Genomic DNA, 17,500 nt, shown 5'->3' with positions numbered 1-17,500 from the left:
GGAACTAAGCATTCAGTCTCAGGCTTTTACACAATGGGATGTTTTCCCTCAAACACTCCTCCTGGAGATGGTTATTAAAGGCTGCGTTTCAATTCTCTATACAAGAAAGTATAAGTGAGCACTAGGGGGAAGTGTTGCACACAGCAAATGATAATGTAAAGCCATTTCTCCTTATTTTTAAATGAAGAGTCGGGAGTTTGAGAAAAACCAAGCGAACAGGGAGAAGAAAAGTTTTGTGCTCAGACTGTGAGGATCACCTGCGGCGAAACTGCACTGAAATTTGTTTGGTGTTATTGTTCCCGGCTCTTCACCTCAGGTTCTCTTAACCTCCTCCATGAGAATCCATGCAGTTTTATCTTGTGAATATCAGAGGGTTGTGGGAAGCAGTCTCCTTTTTGGTTTATTCTACACTGATCTCAGATCAGCTCTCACCTCAATCACACTGATTTTAAAGCCAATAAATTGATCGGATACCTGCACTGCTGTATTCTCATCACCACATGCACCCAACATGAGAACTGGCTAACAAATTGGGTTTGGTGTGTGTGTGTGTGTGTGTGTGTGTGTGTGTGTGTGTTACTCATGTACCTCTAACCAGTTTTACAACATACTGCAAGTGTCATATTGATCAGTCACTTCAAAGCATGCAAACAACTACATTTGCATTTAATAACCATAACCAGCATAAACCTTTGTAACCTTTAGATCATCACCATTACAATGACATTTTATAAAACATGTTGGCAGACATTTAGTCTAAAAACCTTATTGAGGTCTGTAGGGATAGAGAATATATATATATATACGTACACATACATACACACACATACATATATAAGTGTGTGTGTGCGCACGCGCGCGCGCGCTAAATTCCTCCAGACAGCTGGATGTTGGGTGTAGAAGTTCTGACATTTTATCATCACACGTTTCTGTTTAAATAATTGCATGTGCTTTACAAACAAACTTTTAAGCCCTTTTTCAGTTTTGCGTAGATCAGTATAAATGTTAATGCTAAACACGTGTACGGAGTCACGGCTCCCGTCTCTGTCGTCTGCTGCTGATGTAGTTTGGTATGTGAGGAATGCTGCGGCTCGTTAATCTTGTGGAGGGACAGAAAGGGTTTCTTTTTGGGGAGGGGAGTGGAGGGGGGGGGGGTGTCAAGGGGGACGTAATGGGGCAAAATAAACCCAACTACCGAGTCCGAGATCAGTCTACAATTATAATCCACCCAAATGTTCTCAATGATCTGACCTATAGAACGGACTCCAGATCAGTGGATAGCGATGGAGAAGATGAAGTTTGGAAAAAGTGAATGTTAAAATCAGCAAGATCCAACACACAGCTATAACCCCGTAATCCTCCTCTCCTCATTCTCTTTCGTACAGTTACTGAACACAGCTCATCAGTTTACTGAGAAACCATGTGTGTAAACACCTCTGTCCTGAAGAGAACACAAACCTTACAGTTACAGCGTTAACTCTGACACTAGAGACTCCTTCCACACACGCTAAACATCTTCATGCAGCCATTATAAATATAACCTTCACTCCTGCTGGAGCTGCTGTTACAGAGAATTAAATCAACAACCGATGACCAATCACAAGCTAGAACTTAACATCAGCCTGGTGTCATAATATTATATAATAATAATAATAATAATAATAATAATCATAATAAAAATTTTCACATTTAATAAGATGAACTGAACCTTTTGCCTTTCTGTCTGTGTATGGGACGTTCCTGTTGGGGGGGGGGGGGAGTGGAAGTGGGCGACATGCGGATCAGAACCAGAGAATCGGCGTCAGTCTGCCAATAGCAGACGAGTGACTCAAGTCGCACTCAGAAGTGAATAAAAAGCATCTCTCTGAGACTCTGAATAAAGAGCGTGACTGGCGTTCCTGAGCCCCCAGAGAAAACCGACATCACCAACTGCTTGGTCATGCTCGCTCACTGACTGCTGCATCATGGGATATGTCAAGCAGCTGTCTCTCTACAGCGAATTCCTCTGATTCCCATTGGGGAAGGAAACACAGCTGAATATAGAATCAATGGAAAAATGGAAGAGCTCCAATCTCCAGTCTCAGGCTGATGGAGGGGAAAGCGATGTTCTGACACAGCATTACAAAACAGGAGTGTGACAATAACGCTGTTCCTACACCGCCAACCAATCAGAATGCAGTACACATAAACCAGCATCCCGAGTGCCAGGGTTGAGAGGATTACATGTTGGTAATAGTCACTGCTTACTGAATTCAGAGTCAAAACATGGGGATTTCTCTCAGATTTAATCCAAATTGTAACAGATGTTTAAACATGTTTCAGACAAGAAACAAAAGTTTTCACGGGACACCGTCACATTACACAACAATAAACTTCCAAACCAGAAGTATTCAACTCCGAGGCTCCGCCCACCAAATAATGATCATAAGTTGTGTGCACGTTTCTGGCCACAAGCTTCAGGTTGATGATGCTGATTTTAAAACTACACTAAACTGTAAAACAGATTATTTTGTGTGCTGATTGAATCTAGAATTTACAATCGAAAAATGAACATCTCAGGACCTCCAGGAAACTAACTAGATAAATCTAGACGAGATTATAAGGAAACTTTACATGATTTTCTATTCAATAGAGTTTATGGATGTTATTTATTTATTAACTCTTCAGTAGTGACATCACTACAATTTGATTTTGCACTCGTGTTCTAAAATCCTTCTGAAAATTCAGCAGATTTGCTGAAACCCAGGTGAAAGCAGAGAGGCCTGGAAGTACTTCATAGAGACACAAAGTGCTGAAGCAAACTGCTATTTGGTTGGGTTTATTAGGACCAGGTGGAGGAACCTAACCTTCCAAGCCCAGAGAGGAGAGTCTACACGTATATGCTCACATTCCTCCACAATTATCTACTGAACTAAGAGTAAAATAAATGCACAATGAAGCTTTGGCACATATTAAACCTACACTGCATGATATCCTGACCTTTTTAAAAGTTCAGACATTCTTCTCATTTCCTCATCATAACCAGTGCCTATTAGATGGGATTTAATTTTCCTGTTTCTTTTTTGGTTTACATTCATGTGTTAAGTCAATCATGTTAACAGATACAATGCTTCCCTTAAGGTTTGACGCATGGCCTGAGGTTACCCGGGGTAAACAGTGGGGGCAGTATAGAGCAATCTGAGACCACATTACACATCAGACCAAACAGACTAGACCATCTTTCATATCTCCAAATTGTTTTTTAGTTTATCCATATAAAAGAAATGATACAGCTTTACAAAGCACGGTGATGGGCATGCTCTCACTCTCGCTTTCTGGGAGAACAGCCCATACGTCCAAATCATTTTGGCAAGGTTTAGCAATGTAAATAACTCAGAATGCATGAAATAGCATTAGACCCTTCACCACCTTTAAGAGCTGTTTGACAGTACAGAAGAGAGAGCACAAACACACACCATAAATATCAGAACAAGCTACCACACTCGGTGCTTCCATTACGTCAGCTAGCCATCCCGGGGGAAGTTAGAAACACTGCGAGTTGCCCTGATCATCAGTATCGGGGTATCAAGGTGGTGGTGATGTTGATATTGGGTTTGTAAACTGATAAATGGGATGGTGAGTAATGTTTTGGCTCTTTATTAGTTATTATTCAGTTTCCACAACAATCTCATATCCTGCACAAACTTGTAAAGCGTTTTTAAAAAGACAGTAAATTCCAGCTCCTGCATCCAGTATGTTCACCATCAAAGGTTTAATTTAATCCTCACTGCTTAGCAGAAATGATTTTATACTCTTTATGCTTCCAGTTCATATTTTCCCCCTCGCTCTGTGGTTTTTGCTACGGCGCACTGGAAGCCATGTTTCCCCTAAAAACACAGATGTTTTCGTTTATGGCGAGCGAAGCTCTCTCTTTACACGCTCCACACTCGCTCTAATTACAAACTTACTGCAGTCAACAGCCAGGGATGGAGATCGTGGAAAAACTATTTGGAAAATCCATCAAAGGCAGATGCGTGGTGTGTGTGTGTGTGTGTGTGTGTGTGTAAGCAGGAGTGACCGAATGCTCTGCTGGTCTGATCCAAACCACATCCAACCTTCCTTCTGATTTTCAGTGGCATCTCGTACCAGTCAAGTAAAAAATAAATAAATAAATAAGGGACTGTGTCCCAAACGCACGCTGACCACAGAGAACTCCACCGTGCTCTGCCATAGCCTGCTGGCTTCTGAGCAATCAGAAACAATTCCTCTTACAGAACAACGATTACACTCATTTATGATGTGTGTGAGGAGTAGTGTAGTGCTGTACATATGCCTGTGAAGGAGGTGTTACTATGGAAACGATACCGTATCAGAGCGTTTATATAAACCTGCACTACAATCAGAGTTGCTGTTCCAAAGAACTCATCGCCACCTGAACACCAATCACAATGGAATGAAGTTTAATTCTGTACAATATAAAAGAACAGAGTGAGATGATGAACGCTTGATGCTTGTCGCTGTGCCAGCAGGCATATTAACACACACACACACACAAGTGTGAGGAAATTCCCCCCAGTGTCTCTCTCTCTTTCACACACACACACACACACACACACACAGCTGCACAAAGACACCATTGTACCCCACAACGAGGGACCAACACTCCGAAAGCCTCCATTTTATGTGCACTACACCTCCCACACTAAGTGCTGATTGAAACACGACAGCTGAAGGAGATATGGAACATTCCAGAAGATAAGTTCTCCTGCTTTCTTAACTTACTTATATATTTCTATCTTTTACTCAGATAAAACACCAGAGTTTTAATATGACACTAAACTGCAGCTACACACACACCGTCTCAAAACAAATAACAGAAAGTGGAGATAAACAATCCAGCTTTAATAATTTAAACAATATCAAATGAGCTGTTCAGGATTATGGGCACGTCTCAAACTGATGGAACTGTGTGTGTGTGTGTGCTCTCTCTCTCTCTCTCTCTCTCTCTCTCTCTCTCTCTCTCTCTCTCTCTCTCTCTCTCTCTCTCTCTCTCTCTCGATGTGTAATAGCAGTGTGATGTTAAACAACATGGTGGAGTTGAAAGTGAACATAGTTGTAGATAAAAGCAGAGACATGAAGAGCATCTGAAGGTCGTATCTTTATCCACGTTTATAACGCAAGTCTCTAAAATCGCTAAATACACATGGTTCACCTGAACTCTTAAATTCTGTAAAGCTGCATTGAGACAATGTCTGTTGTGAAAAGTGCAATAGAAATAAACTTGACATGACGAGTTCATCACAGCTTCTCTTTCAACCAGAAATATCTTCCATCCTCCTCAAACACGATCACTACACACAATACCATTCAAATCACATCCTGATGTGTAAACAAATTACACTTTTACCACTATGTAAATCTGCTTCCTGGTCTGTCCCAGCTGTGCTGGTGCAATAAAAACACCCTGTGTGGGCGGAGCACACGGTCTCACGTGTCCGTCACAGAGACACTAGTGCCCGTGAGCTCATGTACCGTGTGTGGAAGAGGGTCGATAGCACTTCCCTTCACGTGTGTTACAGCTAGCTGGAGTGGATTTAAACAACCCCTCCCTGACTGGTAATGAAGTGATCCTTATATCTAAAGGCCAATTACCAGCTTCTGACTGAGGAGGAAACCAAAGTTTTGAGTTTTGAAACTGAGGAAACCTGAACATCAGACAGACAGCGACGTTACTGCGTGGACCTGCTCGGTGTGTTAGAACGAAATCAAAGTATTTATCAGTGTGTTTTAGCTCATAAAACACAACACCTAATTCAGCTCTGTTAAACATCACGACCAGATGCGCTAATGCACTAAAGTTTAATTACAGCTAGCTAATGCTAAATAAAAGCTACAGAGATCAGACTGGAGATGAACCAAGAGTGAGATCACTGAATGATCACAGGTTCCACTGATTCAAAAACTTTGCTCAGTAAGAAAGATAGAACTATAAATCGAGGATACTTGTTTATATCACTACTGGAAACATCTTCAAATGTCAGAGATAAATTTGCAACTTGAGCAATGTGACTAAAATACGATTAAATTTAACGTGGATCTTTTTCCTTGTCGCGTACATGTGTTTTATATCTACAAAAGAAAGTGAGAGAACAATAAGCAGGACCTGGAATGTGTAAAAAATAAATAAATAAAAAAAAAATCATCCAATCAGCACTGATGCTCTGCTTTTTTCTTTTATTCCTCAAATATGCAGAACCCCAGATGGCCCACCACAGAGAAAACCCAGGAAACACACACACACACACACACACACACACACACACACACACACACACACACACACACACACACACACACACACACACACACACACACACACACACACACACACACACACACACACACACACACACCTCTCTCTTTCTGTCTTTTCCCTGCATTCCAGATGTGGTTGAGTGAAATTAATTTATCTCCAGGGGCTGAAAAATATATATAATAGCTACCTTTGGAAATACTTTCCATTTCTCCTGCTGCTTACGTCATGTACAATAAAAACTCACCCGACTGCCAATATAACTAAATAAGGCCAGAACGCTGAGCAGAGCTGAGCACGTAAGAATTTCAGGCTTCTTGAAACACTTAACAGAAAACAAACTTTTGTTAAAATAAAAACATTTAAATAAAAAAAAAAGAAGAAAAATAAGAAAAGGAAAAGAAAAAAGGGGATAATGACTGGAATGGAATTTCAGTTCAGGGGAAAAAGCTGGCAAGTGTGTTTAATGTGTGATAAAGCTGCAAATCATATCTGTTCCTTTTTATTAAATATGTGCAGTTCTGTCCAAGGCAGCTAATAATTCATCCAGAAAGCATTCTGTAATTCTAAACTCGATTACTATGCCATTGCTAGTGTTTTTTCTCTCTCTCACACACACACACACACACACACACACACACACACACACACACACACACACACACACACACACACACACACACACACACACACACACACACACACACACACACACTCTTACTTCAAGTGTGTTCTACTGCACCTTTACTGAATGGATTAACAGATAAACCATTATTTATAGTCATAAATATTATTTATGTACAAAATTGTACCAACCTATTAATTTGATATTTATGATTGTATTTAAAATGTAGTGTTCACACCGAGCACTGTGTATTCTTAACTACAACACACCCCACACAAAAATACTTATCCAATTTAAAATCTCCTGTGTTTATAAGAATATTCTCTCGTCATTTTTACGCATTACTTATTATTTCTTTATATCTGTAGCCTTCTGTCTTCACCTAAAACATGTATTTCAGTTAATAACACAAAGTTTTATGTTGTATGTAAAACAAGTTTTCGTTAAATAAGTTTTTAAGTTACACATTGATTTTATTTAAGTTTTCTGATCTGACTCCTTACTGATTCATTCAAGATCATTTTTAGACTTCTTACCAAGGAGATACTCTTCCAAACTTCAGAATCATTGAAGCTGAAATATTTGAGTGTCCTGACTGTCAGCTAAATACTGGTTCCAGCTGCAGAAGTGTGTGTTCGTAGCTTCAAGCAGATGTTTTCTTACCCTGCAGCATGCACCTGTAGGCTGATTCAGAGATGGCATAGATGTGCGGTGGCATTTCATGCCTTTTCTTCCCACGATACATCTCGATGATGTTTTCTGAGTAAATGGGCAGGTTTTTGTACGGGTTTATCACCACGCAGAAAAGTCCGGAATATGTCTGGAAAAAAAAAAAAACAAAAAAAAACATCACATTATAAAATGTATAAATGTATATATTTTTCACCACGTAGTACGATAGAATGGGGTTTGAGACGGAGCCTGTAGGAGGGAGAAAAAAAAAAAAAAAAAAAACCTCAAACACTCAACATGTAATTTCACTTTTTTTAAAATCTGAAAACACACACCAGTTGGGCAAAGTCTGACTACAGGATGTTCCTCCCCACCTCACGCACGCACGCACACACAGCTTTAAATCTGACTCTGATCTAAAACACTATTTGTGGAACATTTGTGGAACTGCAGACCAACTGTCTAACCCGAGTTTTAGTTTGTCTGATTAAAATGTCCAGCTTTACGTAAGCAGATCTGAGCTCCTGAGTCACTGTGCTAAGTTTAACTCAGCTGGGCTGCTTGGCTTTGTTTAGCACAGGTGTGTGAAACACACACACACACACACACACACACACACACACACACACACACACACACACACACACACACACACACACACACACACACACACACACACCCCTTTATTAACAGAAATAATATAATATAACAGGGATTTACATTTCCCTATTTTCCTGTCTCATTTCACCAGCAGTGCTCAGTCTGTACACACACACACACACACACACACACACACACACACACACACACACACACACACACACACACACACACACACACACACACACACACAACATTAATATAACTCCAACATCTGTCTAAGGGCAAATTTCTAAACCCACTAAGATCCTTAATGAGTGTGTTAGATGACATGATTGTTGTTATGAGACGGAAGTCAGATATATAATATTTGCACAATGCTGTGTTGAGATTAGAAATAAACACACATTAAGATATACCTTTATTCATCCCACATAAATGTACATAAACGTGTTTTGGGGTAATTTCCTTCTTTACAGAAGCTCCTCTCCGATCAAATCTTTTAAAGGGCCTAAACGTCTTTTACACACACACACGCGCGCACGCACACGCGCACACACACGCGCACACACACGCGCACACACACGCGCACACACACGCGCACACACACGCGCACACACACGCGCACACACACGCGCACACACACGCGCACACACACGCGCACACACACGCACACACACACGCACACACACAGGCCAGACTCTCTTGCTAGACAAAACTGTTTTTATTTCTGATAGCTGATTGGCCGTTACTATCCTCACTGTCCTGTCTTTATTCTCTGGTTACCACAACACACATGAACATGCACAGTAAATGATCACATGAATGATAACACGCTGTTCATACACTAGGACGAGGACGACTTAAACACACACTTTTACATTCAATATAATGTGCGTGAAAGATTCCAGTCCACTAACGTTCCATGATGACCTCATCACTCCTGGCCTCCTGTTTTCACCATGTGAGATGGAAAAACGACAGAAACAACAGACCTGCACTCCTCCTTTTTTGGGTTTAAACTACTTCCCTCCTCCTTTATCTCAGTTTTCTTTCCTTTCCCTGTTCATTCCTTCTTTTTTTACAAATCCTACACCATACACCAGATGGAAGTGAAACAAAATAAATATATATATAAAACTTTTAAATATTTGCAATGAAGTGTATTTTCTTGCCCCACTCATCTCCACCACCATGTGGATGTGACACTTACGTAGATTAGTCCGGAGTAGTATCGGTCCTTCAGGTTGTGGAGAACGGAGGCTTCGTTAAGGCAGGTGAGCTCGGCCATGTCCTCCACTTTACTGAACTTGGGTGGGTTCATCTTCTGAATGTCATCTTTGTTCACCAGAGCTTTCTTCCCATTCTCGGCGAGCTCCACCAGCACCTCCTCGCCTCGCTCCTCTCGAATACTGGCCGCCTCGAACCCATGCCTCTCAGATGGAACCCACACCAGCTTCTTGGCGGTCCAGTCGGCCTGCGTGGCCGGGTTATAGACCACGGCCCGGTCCACAAAGAGGTACCGCTCTGGGTCCTCCTGCCCACTCCTCTGAGCCATCTCTGGCATTGGGGACTAAAAAAGTAGGCCACCTAAAGAGGAAACAGGGGAGAAATGGACAACAACTTCAGACTAGACTGAACCATCACACTGCATATAGCTATATAACCACTTTTACTTATATTAACTGTTAACCCTAGAGATTACTGAAGGTTTCAGGGGTTCACATCCTCCTAGTGATTAGGATGAAGATCAACTCTTTAACTCATCCAATATGGTGGACAAAAAGAACTGATTAAAAAGAATTACATCAACATAGAAGTCTTTGCTTTGATTAAAAAAAATTTAATTACAGAATTGTTAGGTGCACTGAACATTTCACACACACACACACAAACACACACACACACACACACACACACACACACACACACACACACACACACACACACACACACACACACAGTCCTGAATTCCTGCCCTAAAAACACTACAGAACAGGGTCAGGCCTGCAGAAAACACACACACACACACACACACACACACACACACACACACACACACACACACACACACACACACACACCCTTTATTAACAGAAAGGGATTTACATTTCCCTATTTTCCTGTCTCATTTCACCAGCAGTGCTCAGTCTGTACACACACACACACACACACACACACACACACACACAACATTAATATAACTCCAACATCTGTCTAAGGGCAAATTTCTAAACCCACTAAGATCCTTAATGAGTGTGTTAGATGACATGATTGTTGTTATGAGACGGAAGTCCTATGTAGGGCACTTATAGAGAAGCATTTGGGATCAGTGATTCAGGAAAGCTTAACAAAATATTAAATCTAAATAAAGACAAACCACCACATAAATAATCGCGTCATAATTTACTCGAATGAAATGAAATAAAGAGTCGAAATCTGTCACATTATTTAACTGTATTTATTTATCATTATTTCTTTACATTAAGTGAATGCGGCATTTCTGGACGACCCCGTTAGGCACCATGCCTGCTGACACCTGATTGGCTAACATTTTCCCGCCCACTGAGCCGTGATTGACTGGAACCTCACCCTCGCGCGCGTTCCACCGATTTCCGTCCAATCAGCGGCGCCGCTTGAGAGCTCGAGCGAACTGTCATTCGAGGGCGCGCGAGGGCGGGATTTCATGTCAGAATACGGGTGGAGGAGATAATAATAATATTAATAAAAAAAAGACCCACCTAGCTTTATCAGCTACCGTTAACTACAGACATGGCCTTTAGCCCAAAGTGATGGAGACTGTATTTCTCTTCTAATGTAACTGCACTGATATATCCAACACACAGATTAGTAGAGATGACGGAGTAGGGAGAAAAGAGGCAGGAATGAGGACGAATGAGAGAAGGCGGAGGAGGAGAGTGTTAGCGTGGTGAGTTCGCCTCAGCGTCTCCTCCATCATCACCCCAAAAACTACCCACACCATGATCCGCTTATCCACGGCGGAAATACCACATTCAACTTCACTTACACAGGGCAGCTGGTGAGGGGAGCTCCGTATATGTAGAGATGAATGAGTCCGTGTCCAGCAGCTGCAGGTTTCCCAGGAAAGTCTCTCAGTGTGTCCGCTCCTCGCTCCTCGCTCCTCTCTCCCCTCAGAGTCGAGTCCAGTCCGCTCTGCTTCTTCTGCTGCTGCTGCTGCCGCCTCAACCGAACCCCAACACCGCCTACTTTTATACTAGCCCCGCCCACTCCAACCAAACCCAACGTTAACCGTTAGACCAGGCTCCGCCCCTACATATCCCCCCCTCGCCCCCACCCCCCCTAGCCCCCCCTCCCTATCTCTCTCCTCATTCTTCACGTCTCTTTGGCGCCCACGTGAAGCCCCGCCCACTATGCCCTGATTGGCTCGTGTTGTTTGTTTCCCGCTGGCCATTGGTTTATAACCCAGCGGTCAGCGGGCGCTCTGTGGGGTTCGGTTGAAAAAACACTGAAATAATTATAATAAAAAATAAAATACCTTCGATTTATTAAAATATTCATAAAAACGCATCAATTTCCGTTCTTTATACAGCAGTTTCATTTCAAATAAACCTAAAACAAAATAATTACTTAATAGATTTTAACATGGGACAAAAGAGGTGTCTCCCTCTAGTGGCTATATACACACACGGCCATTAACAATACAATGTCTGTGAGATTTATCAATTTAATCATAAACTAATAAAAAGTGTTTATTTCGAGTTTAAATAAAGTAAAACTTTAACATGTAACATGTATGTTTGTTTACATTAGGGCTACCTACTCCCTCATTCATTATGTTTGCTAATAAATCCTACACATTTCTTTATTTGATCATAAGTCTTAATTTTGTCTAAAAATAATTGAATATGTTATTAATAATTACCAAATCTTGCTAAAGAGGCGATATATATATTAATAAATCATTTTCTTTTTAATACAATAAAATAAAATATAAAAAAAATAAAAAATCTTTTCCCTGTTAGCACACAGGCTAGTTCTGCTAGCCATCAGCCGCTAATTCTGACTAAAGGGTGAGAATTGAGAAGAAAACACAACCCTACACACATTTCTGAGGTAAAACCTGACCCCTGAAGCTGATACTAGCTTTAGCTCATGTTAGAATAAAAATGTGTTAAAACTTTATAAATGCAGTGTCTCTTAACGACAAAACAATCCATAAACTTTTCACTTTCTTCTTTGGAAATTGTTTATAATGATTATATATAACTTTAATACAATCAGAACAGATTCTCACATGAGAAACATAAAATAAAACAATGTGGTTTAATAAATGTATTTTATCATCTGTACATTTTGTGGTATGTTTTACAACGTATATATAAATATAAATATATAAATACATCAATATAAATATATAAATATATAAACCTCACAAGCCAAAATCATTAGTGGTGATGATTTAGTGATTAGTGGTGTATTTGATTATGTGACAAAAATGATAATGATGTTTTTAAATCCAATTTATACCCTCAGAGATAAACATTAATGAAGTGTTAGAATAGATTTATAATTGATGATAATTATGATGATGATGAGGAGAAGGAGGAAGAGGCGGATGAGAAGGAGGAGGAGGAGGATGATGATGATGAGGAGGAGGAGGAGGAGGAGGATGAGGAGAAAGATGAGTATGAGGAAGAGGAGGAGGATTATGATGAGGAGGAGGAGGATGATGATGATGATGAGGAGGAGGAGGAGGAGAAAGATGAGGATGAGGAAGATGAGGATGATGATGATGAGGAGGAGGAGGAGGAGGAGGAGGAGGAGGAGGAGGAGGATGTGGTTGAGGAAGAGGAGGAGGAGGAGGAGGAAGAGGAGGATGATGAGGAGGTTGAGGAAGAGGAGGTGGAGGAGGTTGATGAGGAGGAGGAGGAGGAGGTTGAGGAAGAGGAGGAGGAGGTTGAGGAAGAGAAGGAGGAGGATGAGGAGGTTGAGGAAGGGGATGAGGAGGTTGAGGAAGAGAATGATGATGATGATGATGAGGAGGAGGAGGAGGAGGAGGAGGAGGAGGTGAAGGAGTTTGAGGAAGAGGAGGAGGAGGATGATGATGAGTACATAAACAAACAGGCAGAATTACACTGAACTATTGATTATTTTACACATTTCATAATTTGTGTCTATATATTTTTATGTACAGTAAATATAAAACTAACCAAATATTACATTTGTTATGAGGCGCATCTTGTGTGTATGTATGTGTGTGTGCGTGTGTGTGTGCGCGCGCGCGCATGTGTGTTTGTGTGTGTGTGTGTGTGTGTGTGATAAAGAAAGAGATTTGTCCAGCAGGTGACGCTGTTCGCTGTTAATTCTATAAAACAGAAGCTTTTACACAGCAGTTGAAGGTTAAGGGCTGAGTTCAGGAGCAGCTTGTGAACATGAGCTTCTTCTCATGAGCTTCTGATCAGGAATCCAATATCTGAGTTCCTCATGACCATAAATCCTGAGTGCAGATTGAAATATTGGATCTAATTTATTCTATTCTATTCTATGTTTCTCTTTTTATATATAGATTATAAATAAAATGTATGTATATATGAGAAAATAAATGATGTTTGTATCTGCATGATAACTTTAATTATAAATCTTTTGCTATTGCAACACTGGTTGTTTTCATGGCAGCAACCTTTAACCCCAAACCTTTCTCCAATAATAACAGTAAGTGTTATTAAAAATGCATGTTTTATAATTAAACATTAATAATATAATATAATAATAATAATGTAATAATGAAATAATTAATGAAGAAAAAAAACTGGGACTTTTTCATAATGTAAGTTTTTATGTATCATAAATGAAAGTTTCAATTATTTGTAATTTGTAAATAACAATATTTATATACATACATAGATGCACAAACACACACACACACACACACACACACACACACACACACACACACACACACACACACACACACACACACACATATACACACAGACACACACACACACACACACACACACACACACACACACACACACACACAGACATATACACACAGACACACACACACACACACACACACACACACACACACACAGACATATACACACACACACACCCACACACACACACACACACAGACATATACACACACACAAACACACACACACACACACACACACACACACACACACACACACACACACACACACACACGCACAAACACACACACGCACAAACACACACACTCACACACACACACACACACACACACGCGTGTATAATTACATAGAGCATCACATAATGGTGTATTTAGAACAGCAGGGGACGAAGAAACAGAAAAGCCAAATTATTTATCATACAAATCTTCCCAACTGAAGACGAGCGCGTGTACAGTCAGGCTAGTGTGCTACATCTTCACGTCAAATCAGTCACGACTTGAAGAAAAAAATTCAACACTTATGAAGTTCAAGTGCACTGCTCTAGTGTAACACCTTTAAACAATTTGTTCATATTTTCTTTACAAAACTCATCCACTTGCCCTCCGGCCATCACTGCAGATTTCTTTACATTACAGTAATATCTGATGATTGTTTTCTTGCTCTGATACATTACACTGCTAGCGAATTATTCTAGCTACCTAACAAAGTCGTTCTTTAGCACACTGGACAATTTGCAAACAATGTAGTCAGCATGTGTTCCAAACCAAACATTCAGTAAATGAGCTGATTGTCCCTCTGTTTTAGTGTTGAAGTGATGAAACTCAGCGCTAATCCTGACATCTACGTTAACATCGATGCTTTAGAGCCATCTTTCAAATATAATACCTTATTGTACTGTATAGCACAAACATAGCTACTTCCTTCAGTGTAATGCTAATCACGGGTTTGTATTTAATATCTTTCAGCACACTCCTAGCTAGTTATGTTCAGCTAAAACAGATGACTTTCCATAGTTTAGAGAAAAGTTACAGCAATCTGTTACTCATTTTTTAACATTTACAGATTTGTCTTTCAGTTGAGCAGACATGAGATGTTTCCATGAATGATTTATAAATAAGCAAAAGATCAGGGACCTTTTTTAATACGTGATCTTTTGCATGAACACTCTTTTGAATGGGTGTGTTAGCATGTCGCTAAGTTTGCTCCAGTCTGCTCTTTCCCCCTGAAACGTCAGAAAAATCATTTCCGAGAAGGGAAGAGGAAGTCATTTTCATAGTTGTGGCTTTTAAACACACACCTCTACTGTCTGGGGTTTTTTGTTAAACACACCACGATTCAGTGTGTGTGTTTAGCAGCACAGAACTGTGTGACCTTTATATCATAGAGGATATTAAATATAACCGCACAATACAAGGGTCACAATTAGCTAGCAGTTAGCGGTTAGCGCCAAAGTGTCCACAAAAGTGCGTTTCTTCAGCTGTTCTCTGTCAGGAAATGATGCCTGAGAAGGTGTGTATTGAAAGAGGAAGTCCTCGATTCATAAACTTGCTCAGTCCTGATTCTGAATCTTCTTCTGTGTTGAACTTTGACCTCATGGACTTTTGAATGTAATATCCAGGCTCTTTACAAGGTTCTATCTCAACACTGTAAATCAGAAAAAAACAAGAAAACTTTTTTTAGCAAAATGTTTTTTTACACGAGATCTTAGAAGACACATCGGGTGACCTCTGACCTTTGAACGTCGTGGAAAGTTCTGCGGGAGTCTTTATCCAGACACAGTGTGAATCCTGTCTTCTCACTTGTGTTCAGGTTCAGGCTGCACGTCCGGATTTTGGGCTCCTGGGAAAATATAAAACATACTGTAATATAACAAAAAAAAAGTTCAAGAATTCTGGGTAAAATTATACACATATCCTGAACCTTTAGGGAAAATTTGAAAAAGTAGGAAAAATGTGATCAATTTTAAAATAAATGAATACTAGGGCCACACTCAGGGGCCCCACAGTGGCAGCACACAGATTTAAAATGACATCACTGTTACTACTAAAACTCCTACTACAAAAAGTATATAAGTGTAAAGTGTCTCACCGAGATATATTTGGTTTTCACATCAAACACGTCTACGATGAGGCAGTTCACGTCTGAGAGACAAAATATCATAGAGACACTTCAACACATAATTCCTATTTATTTCATTCATGCTGTTTTCTGATTAGCTGAGAGAAGTACAGTGTGTTGTGATTGGCTGAGAGCAGTACAGTGTGTTGTGATTGGCTGAGAGCAGTGTTGTGTGCTGTGATTGGCTGAGAGCAGCACCTTGGATTTTATTGGAGGTTATGGCTGAAATCTGCATTCTCGTTGTTCGGAATGCGATGGTTCGCTCTGATTCTCTGTTACTCAGTGACACCTGAGAGCAGGAAATCATGTGTCAGATTCGAAGAAGTTGAAAAGAGAATAAATGTATTAATAAATAGTGTAGAAATAATTCTAGAGGGTGTGGCTTAGATGCAGGTGTGGGTGTGGTCTGTTTACGGTACCTTCCTGTAGTTTAGTGAAACGAGCGCGCCGCTTTGTTCTGCACACTGCTTTTTCTGTCTTACAGTCAAGTCTGTAGGAGAAAGTGACACGATCATGTGACCTGAACATGTTTCATGGCATGACATTATAGTATATTATATTAAAGTGAACTGTAAATCAACACACACACACACACACACACACACACACACACACACACACACACACCAGAGCAGTGTTTATACCTCTACCAGTGGTGTGACGCTGTGTAAACTCAGGGAACTTGATACTGGCATGAGACAGGAAGACATCCTCCACCGGGTCTTTGGATGGATTACAGAACACAATCTACACACACACACACACACACACACACACACACACACACACACACACACACACACACACACACCTGCAACTTTAGTCAGTGGGAAAGGTTCCTGGTGTCGGTTTATGTATCTGCTTCAGATTCCTAACATTCACATCATTTAGAAGACTTTTTCTTAAGTAGAAGCATCAGACAAAAACCCACTCAGATTTTAACATAAAAAACCGTCAGGAATAGAAAACACAAACTGAAGATGGAAAACACATATTTCCTTTGCAGTTGATTCTGAGATCATATGCAAACAATAAAGTGAGGATTTAAATAATATTTAATTGAATTATAATTCACATTATTATTGTTTGTGTGTGGTTTATTAGTCAAATCAGTCGAGATTTATTTCTACACCATAAAGGTTTGTTTCAGTGTAATGTGATGTTCATGAGATAATAATCCAGAGGAAGTGAGCTCTCAATCCAGAGGAAGTGAGCTCTCACCTTCACGTAGTAGATGGTGAAGTAAACCGGCTGCTGCCCCATTCGCAC

At 40.4% G+C, this 17,500-nt stretch overlaps 2 protein-coding genes across 6 annotated transcripts in view; both read right to left on the bottom strand.

The window, feature by feature from the left end:
• Window positions 1-11,531, bottom strand: part of LOC310718022 (myosin-10) — a 34,924-nt gene extending 23,393 nt beyond the window's left edge. For 2 of the 3 annotated variants that reach the window (XM_083526507.1, XM_083526509.1), the window contains exons 1-3: window positions 11,218-11,409; window positions 9,403-9,779; window positions 7,581-7,737 (exon numbers count right to left, since the gene is read on the bottom strand). In XM_083526507.1, coding sequence (XP_083382633.1) covers window positions 7,581-7,737; window positions 9,403-9,756 — 511 coding nt within the window. In that variant the 5' untranslated portion in view covers window positions 9,757-9,779; window positions 11,218-11,409. Of the gene's footprint in view, window positions 1-7,580; window positions 7,738-9,402; window positions 9,780-11,217 lie in introns of all 3 variants that reach the window. The other variant, XM_083526508.1, reaches the window with a different exon arrangement.
• A 4,062-nt stretch (window positions 11,532-15,593) lies between these two features.
• Window positions 15,594-17,500, bottom strand: part of pik3r6 (phosphoinositide-3-kinase regulatory subunit 6) — a 14,553-nt gene continuing 12,646 nt past the window's right edge. For all 3 annotated transcript variants that reach the window (XM_083560257.1, XM_083560255.1, XM_083560256.1), the window contains 7 exons: window positions 17,453-17,500; window positions 16,876-16,978; window positions 16,651-16,721; window positions 16,430-16,520; window positions 16,202-16,254; window positions 15,846-15,952; window positions 15,594-15,757 (listed from right to left, as the gene is read on the bottom strand). The exon at window positions 17,453-17,500 is cut by the window's right edge and continues 60 nt beyond it. In XM_083560257.1, coding sequence (XP_083416383.1) covers window positions 15,601-15,757; window positions 15,846-15,952; window positions 16,202-16,254; window positions 16,430-16,520; window positions 16,651-16,721; window positions 16,876-16,978; window positions 17,453-17,500 — 630 coding nt within the window. In that variant the 3' untranslated portion in view covers window positions 15,594-15,600. The remainder of the gene's footprint in view (window positions 15,758-15,845; window positions 15,953-16,201; window positions 16,255-16,429; window positions 16,521-16,650; window positions 16,722-16,875; window positions 16,979-17,452) is intronic.

This window comes from Silurus aristotelis (genome assembly GCF_946808225.1).
Source record: "Silurus aristotelis genome assembly, chromosome: 2".
Classification (NCBI taxonomy): domain Eukaryota; kingdom Metazoa; phylum Chordata; class Actinopteri; order Siluriformes; family Siluridae; genus Silurus; species Silurus aristotelis.
Note: the sequence above shows the minus strand (reverse complement) of the source record. Positions and strands in the feature narration are given on the sequence as shown.